Here is a 12344-nt window from a genome sequence, read left to right as displayed (position 1 = left end):
CCCAAAGCGGACAATATCATGCTACGGCAGAGTCGAGCCCGGAATGTGACATATTTCACTCTAACGATTATTTTCTCTAACATGGATGTCTATTCTTTTCTAATAAAAACAAGTTGCCCGACCAAGATGGACGAGATGATGAACAAATATATATGGAGTGGTCAACGAGCAACATTTTATATGATAGATTATAGATTATTATTTTGTTAATATTATGATTATATCACTCTTGTTACTAATCAATTTGATTTATGTTGAAGTTGCAGGCTTGTTAGATAAAGTGTGAGTATTGATATCTATGTGAACATGACATATACATATGCATTGCAAAGCAAGAAAAAGAGTTGTGTTGTGTCAAGTGCTCACTTGTGTAAAGTGTTTAAGTTGTGAGGATATTCAAGGGCTAAAGTTTGCCTTGAATATAAAATAATGAACCGTGTATATGTCAAGCATAGGGTGCAGAGCTTGAGTATACAATTGGTTGATTATAAAATAATGAAATCTTGTATATGGCAGGCATAGGGTGCAGAGCTTGAGTATACATTTGGGCATCGGGGAAAGTGCATGTTTAATAAAGTGGAAACTGAGAGTTTAATTATAAAAATTGGGTTAAGGGATGAACGGGAGTTAACTCATATTCTAAGGTACTCAGAGCCTGGTATAAGCATGGTATGAGACGTGCAAGCTTGGGTGCCTTAGGTATGTGTTGATGGGATTAGAGGGGAGTGAGTACATTCATACATCTCACTGCATACATTTTATGTATTTTCAAGAGCTACTCATTTCAATTATTATTTTAGTTGGTATTTTTGTTATGAATTAATTTTGTATACTAATATTTGTTACAATTTAATTATTATTTTGTTAGTAGTTTGTTGTGAATTAATTTGTGCATTATTGTTATTCCGCTGCATATTTAATAAATTTTAATTATTTCATTTTATTTTCCATCATATCTTGGTTGTAGAATTTATTTCTATAGCTAAGATATAGCTTACACCCTAGCTCATGGATAATCTTTATTCGCGGATCGGGGCGTGACACTCGTATTGTATTCGTATTTTGAATGGTATTCATTGGGGACCAATTACCTGTGATTCTTACCCATAATTCCCATTTGCCATGCATGCCTTTTTGTTATGGGGTTGTTTTGCCTTTACAGTCTGGATTATTTGCTTGGCCAGGGTTAAAACACAACTTGTAATGACAAGTAGCAGTGATGAACATCAAAACCCTTCACGTGTTTCATTTAGTTTTCTTGGCCAGCCATCAAACACTTCACATGTTCGTTTTAAGGCCAATTTGCACATTTGCAATGTAATTTCGTTTACTCATGCTTAGTGACACAATCGCAAATGTTAATAGTTCACCTATTATATAATAAGAATGAACGACATATTTGATATTTCTTTCTTGAAATTAGCCTAATCGTTTTGTTATAAATTGAAATAGCTTTAGCTTAAAATTCATGATTAAATTTTCTTCCCAATGGTTGCTTGTGACGGCAATGTTTAAGTAGACTAGTAATAGTAGGAGAAATTTTATTTAAAGCATTCAAATTTGGACAGGGTGTAGCTAGACATAAAAACCCTCATTGATGATTCCACCAACTTCAATTAATTTTTTAATTAGAGAAATGCTAAGCAACTCTCTAAAAAATTAGACTCTTTAAAGACTCTCTTTATCTCACAGTTTAACGTCAATTTTTATGCCAATATTGTAAAACATTGTACCAAAAACATAAAGTGGCTGAGAGTCCATAAGAGTCCTACTATGAAAGAGTAACCTTGCCATTTCTCTTTTAATCAAGCAAGATGCAGGACTGTTGACTTTACTTGTGTTTTAAGTTTTTAACATTCAGTTATGCTATCTGCATGGTTGACTAGGTTTCAATTGGGGACAAGGATTGTCTGCCCTCCACTTCATGTGCCTTCCCCGTGCCCTCTTGTTTGTGTGGTTATGGTTAAGCCACGTCAACATTTTATATTACCATTTATTTTTGTCTTATTATATCTATAAAAAAAACAATATAAAATGTTGACGTGGCTTAACCGTGACCACACAAAACAGGAGAGCATGGGAAGATACAAAAAATGGAGGGCAGACAATCCTTGTCCTTCAATTGGCGTACATAAATCCTTTTCATATCGCTTTCATCACAATAAATAAGTGAAAGCCATTGTGTACAAAGAGTACCATTGACGCTAATCTATTGAATGAAATGTTCACAAAAGCAGAAACAGTCAAAATCAACTAGCGCGCTAGTGATTTTATCACTCATCGTTTATTGAAACGTTGATTCGGTCATATATTAGGTGAAGCAGATGCAAATATTTGCTAGAAAACAATGGATCTATATTTTGATTGAATTTATACAAGTACTTTAAAGTTTGAAGAAACAAGAACAAGAGCTAGCTAACATGAAAGAACTCTTTATAACACAAAAATAACAAGAACATAATATATATAATTATATATATATATATATATATATATGTAGTGATCATGAAAAGAAGCTAGGCAACAAAATGGTGGATGATAATTCAATTCCTCACAACATTCCAAGATCTTATAGAACAAAATCTTAAGCATAAAATGGGAAATAATTATTATCTTCCAACTTCCAAGACATTTGACAATCGACATAATTATAAAGTAATATTTTTACACTTCCTTTTCTAACGAGTTCCCTTTGCTAATCAAGGCACTGGAAAAGACTAACAATTAATTAAGATATTCCAATCTGCCCAAAAAACAAGCAAATCCTCAGAAAAAGTTAGCATTTCCATGATCTGGTGTCACCGTATCACTAAAGAAGTGGTCTTTCCCTAGAGCAGCAGCAGCAGCACCTTCATCAAACAGCCACTTCTCAAGAAACGACAGCGGCAACTGGCCGCTGATAAGATCCGGCTTGCTTTCGCCCTGGAATAGGCTGGCCTCCGGCGACATGGATGGAGACAAATCGGAATTCGAGGACTCAAAACCGAACAGAGACTCAAATGTATCAGATAACTCAACATTGCCACTATTCGCAGTATTTGCCACAGATGTGGTTCCCTCACTAGATGAATAATGCTGATAATCTGTCTGATTATTAGCCAAGTTGGTTAATCTAGCTGATTTCTTTGGTGGGTTTTTCATCCAACCTTTCAACAATCTTGAAATGTTCTCAGTGCTTGAAGCATAAGTAGAATTGCTTGATTGATCTAGAGTTGGGTTTTTCAGGTTCGAAATCGAAAACCCATCTGCGGGATTCAAATCAGAACTCAAAGCCAGTGGCTTTTCTGGGGAAAGGGCATCTCTGAGAGCTTGCCTGGCCATGTGGATGTCTGTTTGAAGCCTCCTCTCCCATTGTCCTCTGGATATTGCCTGTGAGGAAGAATTACTGTTTCCTTGATCTTTAGAGTGAAGGCCTTCAGTGCCTCCTCCTGCAGCTTGGAGCTTGATCAGCTTCTTCCTCAAGTGTGTGTTCCAATAGTTTTTAATGTCATTGTCAGTTCTCTGAGGGAGGTATGAAGCTATTGCAGCCCATCTGCAATCACACATTCAAAGGTGCTATTATTAGATTTGCAGAAACCAAAACTACCCAAATTAATTGAAGATATATTGGATCTTTTTCAGATTAAAAAAAAAAAGATTGGATCTTTTGTATTATTAGATGTAATGTAAATAGAAATTCTATAAATTAAACAATATGGTGCGTTTTAAAATTACCTATTACCCAAAAGAGCTTGAAGGTGGATGATCATCTTCTCCTCATGGTCAGTAAAGTTACCACGCTTGATCCCTGGCCTGAGGTAATTAGTCCATCTAAGCCTGCAACTTTTACTGCATCTATGCAGCCCTGGATTTACCAAAATAGAACAACGATACATATTAGTTTTGATTCCCAAAGAAAAAGAAAACCAAAATGTGACAGTTTAAAGGTAAAATATCACAAATTTTAAGATCCTTCCACTAATCTCAAAATTAAACAAAACCAATCTCATTACAAGCAAAAACCAACATTTTACTCCCAAAAAATGGAAAGAAAAAAAAAGGAAATTAGAAAAGAAAGAAAATCTACCTGTGTTGGTAGGAACAGCCCTCCAATTTCCAGGACCATGTTCTTGAATGTAAGAGACTAAACTGATGTCTTCTTCAGGAGTCCAAGGTCCTTTCTTGATCCCTTCTTTGTCACAGCAAGGAGGCCTCCCCATAATATTCTCCCTTTCTTTAATCAAATCACCAACGCAAAAGTCTCCCAAGTGTCTTGCTATCCTCTCACACACCCACTTGGAACTATGTTTATTTTTTTTTGGAAAATGCTTTCTTTCTTGGAAAATGCTAAGACAAGAGACTCAATACTAAAGAATGGATGTTTTGGTCTGCATAAATAGACAAATGAAGCCGAGAGAGAGAGAGAGAGGGAGAGAGGAGAGAGGAATGGGGAGAGAGGGGAAGACGCTGACCCAAAAGATATCAACAACAGAAGGGCAAGGGTAGCAAAAGAGTCAAAAGGTGACAGCAAGAGCATTTATTCAATGGCAGCAAGGCAAAGCTAAAGTCAGATGTAGTGGCACCTCAATCTCACTTCTTCCCCGTCCCCCCCCCCCCCCCTCCCTTTCTCCTCTCTCCTCTCTCCTCCTCCTCCTTCCACTGCCTTGCAAAACCGCGTGGCATTCAATGTGGCTCAACTGAGGAAAACCCCGTCCTTTAATGTGCTCTTAAACGCAACATGTCATCACTCATGAATTATGTGATTCGCTTTCAGCAGCCTCGGCACTGCTCCTAGTGAAAAGTAAAAAGTCAAAAACCTTACAAGCCCCCCTCGTAATTACTTGGAACCGAAGTCCCTAATGCTTTCTTATCAAAATTTTGCCCCTACACTCTCCTTTGGAAGTGCTTCGTGAAGAAAGTGCTTCTCCAGAAAGCTTTTTTAACTCATAGTAATTTTAACTTTTGTTGCCTTTATGATCTTTTTTTTATTGTCAAAAAGTAGTTTCAAACATGTCATTTATATCATTTTTCCATGTTTATATTACCTTATCGATATGATAAAAAATTTAGCTATAAGAATGATTCGGTTACATAACATATTATAATTAATATGAATAGTTTGATAATGTTATGTGGCTGTGCTACGATTATATATACTAAAACAATTCTCATGATGAAAGGAGTAAGTTGGACTTATCTTGAACCATAACTAATATGTATATGGGGGTGTAATGGGTGTTGGATTTGTTTCATGTAAAGACTTTGATTTCACTTGACATCATAGAAAATTAAGAAAGATAAAGTATGATCAATTTGTTGAGTAGCCAAAATGCAAGACGGGGACATACATGGTGATTGATCTTGTTTTCTCATGCATCATAAATGTCGGCTAACCTACATGGATAGAGAGGTAGTGATCAAAGTCAACCATGTTAGCTACTCATGGAAATCACTTGCCATATGTCTATTACATTGCTTATCATCTTATGATCTTATCCTTGGAATGATTCCCATAAATAAATAATAAAAAAATTAGATCATCTAAGATTATGTTATGTACTTATGTCATGAATCAGAATGATATCAAAATGTTTGTGTGAGATAACTATTCCTTAGGTAATTAGATATATAGTTGCTCATGTACGAGATACTTATTTTAACGTCGAATGAGTGGCTTAGTTTTTTTTTTTTATATGCTAGTAAACACATGATATGTCATTAATCAGACTGATATGCATATCTTGAATACCTTTTCCATTCTTGTAAGCAAGGCAACATTTATCCACACACTTGAAACTATGTATTTGATTTTTCGTCTCCAAAATTGCTTGTGTCAAAAGAAACAACAAAATTACTTAGCTATTCACTTTTTGGGCTTCGTATATTTTTTCTTGCCGTTACGCTAAATAATTCTTAAAAAAAGAAAAACCCTACAAATTATTGTTCCTATAGTGTGCAATTTGGATTTGGATTCCATCCGGATCCTAGAGATCCTCACATTCTAATCATTCATCGTACATCGTACAGTTAGAAATCATTTGAAAATTTTTATTTAAAATTAAATACAAATAGTACTTAACAAAAATTGATCACACGATATACGATAAATGACTAGAATATAAAAATTTCTAAGATCTCCACAAAGAATATCCAGAGAGAATCCTCCGTGCAATTTCGATTCATGTGTTATTCTTACCATTGGGAAGTGACTTGACTAGGGTATGGTGGGACCTTGGGAGGCATGGTCTTGTGGAATCTTAATTAGTCCTGATTGTAATTATCTTGAGCTTGGACCCATCATTTATGTATCATCCATCAAACAACGAAGATGATAGAGAGTTTAGAGAGTGAAAAGCCTGGCTTTGCGCTTTGCACTTAATTCAACCGGCTAATTAATGGTCCTACCGTCCCCATAAATATTTAAGCTTGGTCGATAATCAAATTATCTTCTATAATTACATGTTTCTAAATCTTCTTCCAAGTCGTTGAAGTAGTAAAAATTCAAAGTCGATTTTAAACCGTTACAATATATACTGAAAAGTGAAAAATGTAATTATTCTGATGTATGTAGTTAATTGATAGCAACCCATAATCTTCGAGTAATGTTATTCATACAATATTTTTATACCATATTTATATACCACTTTAGGTGACATCTGATGTGGATAGCCACATCATTTGAAAAATTTGCAAAATCCAAGGAAATGAAGGAGAAAGACTCGTATACCACAATCATCATTTAATTAACTAGTTTTTCTTAATTATTATTTTATTAAATAATGAACTAAATTTAAAAATCCGATTAATTCAAATGATGTGGCTATCTACATCAAATGTCACCTAAGATGATATGAAAATGTGATACAAAAACATGATATGAATATCATTACTCATAATCGTCACATTTTCTGTTTGTATCATATACTGTTTTTTACCACCGAAATTGTATACACGCGTTGTATGCAAGAACGTTCTCGTGTGCCCGGTTAATTGTAAATATATAGAGCTTTATGTAATAAAAAGGTTTCTCGAGTATAGTCAATCCGGGAATGAAGGGGCTGATTTGGAACCAGGAGGCGAAACCCTAGCAGAAGAAGAATGGCAGATGCATGTCTGTGTTGTGCATATGTTTAATTGTTTGTGTAAGAAGAAAATTATACATGCATGTGCCAATTCTAAATTGTCACCGATTCTGTCATACTGCAATTTCCATGTGCCCTTTAATATGGACAAGAATTATCTGCCCTCCCGTGCCTTCCTATTTGTGTGGTTACGGTTAAACCACGTCAACATTTTATATTACTATTCATTTTTGTCTTATTATCTCTATAAAAAAACAATATAAAAGGTTGATGTAGCTTAATCGTGACAACATAAAATAGGAAGGCACGGGAGGGCACCGGAAATGGGAGGGCAGACAATCATTGTCCCTTTAATATATATGCAGAATCAAAATTCCTTCTTCTTTCTCCTTCTTCTGATTTGGCTCTATGCTAGCTATTTCTGATTGGAAATTTATAGATGCGCGTGGTTCCAATTAGTCTGCAATCTCCATATATGATATCTTTGTATATATATGCATTTTTTTAAAAGAAATTTATCGAAAATTTCCGGTATTGTTCATTTTAACGAAAAACTACATTTTTACACTAAAAGGTCAATCATTGTACTATTCACTTTATCATTTATTTTGTCATTTTTGTTAAAATTCAAAGTTTTCAAGTCATTATCATTAGTTTTTTTTTTTTTTAAATCATGCAGCCTGCACAATTCACAAAATGATCCAATTGTATGACAGTATCTCATGCATGATCAGTTGGCCATATATTTTCTGCTGCCAATGTACGTGAATAATTGATGCGGATTATATATATACGGGTGATGAAATTTGGGAGCATGAATGTTTGTAATTTGTTTATATATGATACAATCATACAAATACTAGGATCTCGAAGATCATTGTAGTTGAGATTTTATGTCCAATTTTTAATGGTTAAATTACTTAATTGCAATTTGAATGTACTTTTAAAAAAATGTTAACTGTATATGAAGATTAAATGCATGGTTGTTTCCTTTGGAACGAAAGATCAGTTTGAGATTTTGCTTTTGAAGAATTGAGTTACTTTTTTTTTTCAGTACTATATGTTTAAAATTTTTGTATGCTTTTATATGTTTCATTACTCCTTTATTAAGATTGTGTCTCCAACTTGCGAACTTCTGTTACAAGATTAGACAACCTTAAAATTAGAAAATAGATCAAAACTTGAATTTGGTACCGAATTCTATTTCTTTAAGCTCGCTTGAGCTTGACTCATATAAAAAACAAGATACTTTTCGCTCAAGCTCAAAATTTTATACAAACCAAACTTGAGCATATGGTTCTATTCAACTCGTGTATAACTTTAGTGTTTTTTACTTCTACAATCAAATTCGAGATTCTTTTTTCGTAATTTAAATCATATTAGACTATTGCTCGAATAAAACAAATTGATTTTATAGGCCCATAGTCGTGCATGCCCATGAGTGGTGGTTTTCTGTATTGGTCTTCCTCATTTTTCTCTTGTTTTGACCTTTTATATTTATTTTTCTTCTGGCGGACTACATGTCCATAGACTCCATACTGAAACAAACACATGACCTTTTTATACGAAGGTGTTGGTTTCTAGTAGTATAGTTGACTGAAACAAATACATGTCCATACTTTCTATTTTCTTTGATTAAAATGCCCATACTGTCCATACAGATTTGAAGTGTCCAAGTGGTGAGTACTGAGAAAATTCATGTGCATTATTATTTCCCACAATTTACAAGACGCTTTAGTGGTGTATATGAAATGAAAAATCAATACGTATTCAAGTATTCTCACACGTACAACCATCACTGGGTGGCCCAATGGTTGAGGACAAATTTCAGGATCGTATTTCACACGGCACGTTCTGAGTTCGATTCTTGACCCTGGTGAATCACACGATGGTTGTCAGGGAGAGCCCGAAATTCCTCTATGAGTCTTCCGGTCCTTGAAAGGGTCCTTTTGAAAAAGATAAAAAAAGTATTCTCGCTCGTACGTATTTAAGGATAAAGATGAGCAAATATGATCTTTAATATCTTTATATATATGTGGATATGTGTGAGAGATAAAACTCCAACCTTCAAGATATGCATTGAACCTTCAAGATATGCATTGAACTTGTTATATTGTGGCCTCATGAACTTATTTCTTTGGTTTCATTGGACATATCACATAATGATATGATCAGATCGAGTAGAAAATTCCGTCGACTGAACTCTCTTCCATTCCAAAATGGTATGCCGCATGTCAAGTCAATAGAATGAGGTACCACTCATAGGCACGGGAGCAGTAGTTGGCAAATGAATAATTAAATTTCAATAGGAGTAGTAGTGTTTCGATCATAAAAACTTAGTTCTATATAAACAAGAAAAACCATTACCTGTTTTTAAGCAATGAAGACAAAAGAATTCGAACATAAGACATCTTTCAAGTTTAGTTTGTTTCTTATCGACCCAAACATAAGGTTGCCTTGTTTCTTTCGTAAGCAAAAGCATCGACGAGCCACGTGAGCTAAAAAACTCATTTTGTACTCCAAATTTTCTATAATTAAAAAAAAATTGAAATGTCAATATATGAACTTGTTCATATTTTTCAATTTGTCATATAAACTAAAATGTAAGCAATTTTTCATACCAACTTTACAAAATCATTAATTTGTCATCTCACCCTAACTCTTTAAGTTTTCCATCCACTATAAGTCATGTGGGCACATGACTTGTGTTTAGGGTTATTTAGGTCATTTTAATATCTTTTCATAAGTTTTTTACTTTTCTTTAATAGAAGCAATTAAAATTTTTACTTTTCTTTAGCACATATGCATTTACAAATCCATTTATGGCACAAAACATCAACTTGTTTCTCATTTATAGAGCCCGTATGAAATTATGCCTTTGTGACATGCTAAAATGTAAACTCCCACTTATGTATCATTACATATTTGGAATAACTAGAAGGCAGTGCATTGCATGATCATTCCATTGTTATCATATCAAAGATATTGTTCCATTGCCTAAGAAACCCTACCGTTTTTTGTCAAAGGGAAGTAAGGTATTAGAATGACCAAAATAACCCTAAACACAAGTCATGTGCACAACATGACTTATATTGAATGGAAAACTTAACGAAATTAGGGAGAGATGACAAATTAATGGTTTCAAAAGTTGGTATGACAAATTGCTTAAATTTTAGTTTATATGACAAATTAAAAAATGCTTACAAGTTCATATGATATTTCAAAAAAAAATTCCTTAAAAAAATACAATTATGAAGAGTTTATGAGAAATGTAGAATGAAATTTTTTTAGTGCTAATAACAGTTTTCATTTTATATATATGCATATATTCATATATATCCAAGTCCAGTTCCATCTCATTCAATATGTGTAGGGTTGTCCCATGACTTGCTCCAAGCAGCCTATGTAAGCCCAATTCAAACCCCAATTGAATGGACCATTTTGCGCCCAAGGTGAAATGAAAAGGATATGGCCGGATTGTGGGCTGAAAAACCCCGTCAATGGGCTTCAAATATAACAAAGAAGAGAGAGTGCGTTTGGGAAGATATAAGGGTTAGTTTTTTAGGAAAACTAACGAAAAGTTCAAAAAAACTTTTCTTTTAATGAAAAATTATTTTTAAAGGTATAGTGAATAGTATCAGGAAAAAGTATAAATGTGGTTTTTCGTTAAAAGTGAACAGTACCTGAAGTGTTTTGTTAAAACTCCCTAGTTTTTTTTTGTTTTTGTTTCTTTTTTACGAACAATAACGTTGGTAGGTTAAATAGTTAAATGTTAGAAAAATGGGGAACAGTGGAGATCGAAACCACACCAGAATGCATAAGCATTATGTGGAGTTAGGGTTTGTTTCCCATCTTTTTTCACGAAGCAAAGATTGATTCATACTGAATCCAAGATGGGGATATTTAAGGCATGAGAAATGATTTTTGAGTTTTCTTTTTCTCGCATGCACTTTTCTCTTCTTTCTAAGCGTTGAACCGAACAAATATGAACTAAGGAATAGAAGGAAAAAAAAGCGTAGAGGGAAAAAATAAGTCCGAAAAATTCTTTCCCATATGCATGTATAGTGACATCGTATTCGGAAATAAGTATAACATTACGTTAAATTTTGTATTTGGTTAGTTTCTAGTTGATTTTTCAAAGAATATTATATCATTACCCTTTTTCGTTTCGAAATTGTTAATTTGGGATTGAAAAAATACAGATAATACAAAAAAAATGATCATTTTCCATACATAGTTTGATTGCAGATGTGACAATCTTTTAATAACATTAATATGAACACTTTTTGAGACGCTTCTCATATGTACTCTCTCTCACTCACATTTGAGTATTGCACTAACACAAAAGTAAAGTGTTTGATGAATTGTCTCGTAGAGTTTTTCATTCATGCCCCTCGTTACAATAAATTTATGTCCAAGCAACCGTCCAGGACTACACATACGACATTGGAGCTGGCCGCGTTGTGCCGTACATTGTTTCGTTAGAAATCGATCTAGAAGAAGGATTATTTTGACTAGGGGGTGGCTTCATTGTTTTCTCTTACCAAGGGATTAGGTCATCGTCCCCTTCTCCTACTAGAAAACGAACCTCAACATCGTATTATGTGTCTCCATCTATAAATCTCATGCTGATGACGAATGACGAAGATGAGGAATTAAAAAGAATTTTTTGCATTTGGAAGGTAAGAAAATATGAACCTTAATAAAACTCCAAACCCTAATATTATATATATACAGAGAAACCCTAAACTCTTAATCTAATGGTCATATGGTTTCAGATTTAGGTAATTTTTGGTATACATGATCTTTGATGGTTCAGATCGTTAAATACATAATGTTTATACCATATTTAGGGCCTCGTATATTTGGGCCTTGGGCCTTGTATTTGGGCCTCACACTAAAGCCCATACTTTGTAAAGGAGGAGGAGCCCCTTATTCTATAAAAGGGGACTCCTACCCTCATTCTGGAGAGGCTCATTCTCACCCTCAGATCTCATCCTCAGAGGCCAATTCCTAAGTTTCTCCTCACCCCTCTCAAAGCTCTCACTTATAGAGCTCTTTCTCTCCCTCATTTCTCAGAGAAATATAATACAATCAGTGTGGACGTAGCCCAAACCTTGGGGTGAACCACGATACATCTTGTGTTATTTACATTACATGCAGATTCACGGTCGGATTTACGTTGTTCCAAGACCTCCGGTTTTGTGCATCAACATTTGGCGCCGTCTGTGGGAATCGATACAAAAAACTATGTCGGTTCTTTTTCATTTTTTTTCACCTCTG

General features: G+C 34.3%; 1 protein-coding gene across 1 annotated transcript; it reads right to left on the bottom strand.

Annotated features, from left to right (window-relative positions):
• Nucleotides 1-2584: 2584 nt before the first annotated feature.
• Nucleotides 2585-4574, bottom strand: LOC126611702 (myb-related protein 306-like). The gene is made up of 3 exons (XM_050280083.1): nt 4067-4574; nt 3715-3844; nt 2585-3532 (listed from the first exon to the last, which is right to left on the bottom strand). The coding sequence occupies exons 1-3, from the start codon at nt 4197-4199 to the stop codon at nt 2767-2769; spliced, it is 1029 nt and encodes a 342-aa protein (XP_050136040.1). The 5' UTR covers nt 4200-4574; the 3' UTR covers nt 2585-2766.
• Nucleotides 4575-12344: the final 7770 nt, after the last annotated feature.

The sequence above is a fragment of the Malus sylvestris genome, chromosome 17 (assembly GCF_916048215.2).
Source record: "Malus sylvestris chromosome 17, drMalSylv7.2, whole genome shotgun sequence".
Classification (NCBI taxonomy): domain Eukaryota; kingdom Viridiplantae; phylum Streptophyta; class Magnoliopsida; order Rosales; family Rosaceae; genus Malus; species Malus sylvestris.
This window is presented reverse-complemented; position numbering and strand designations above follow the sequence as displayed.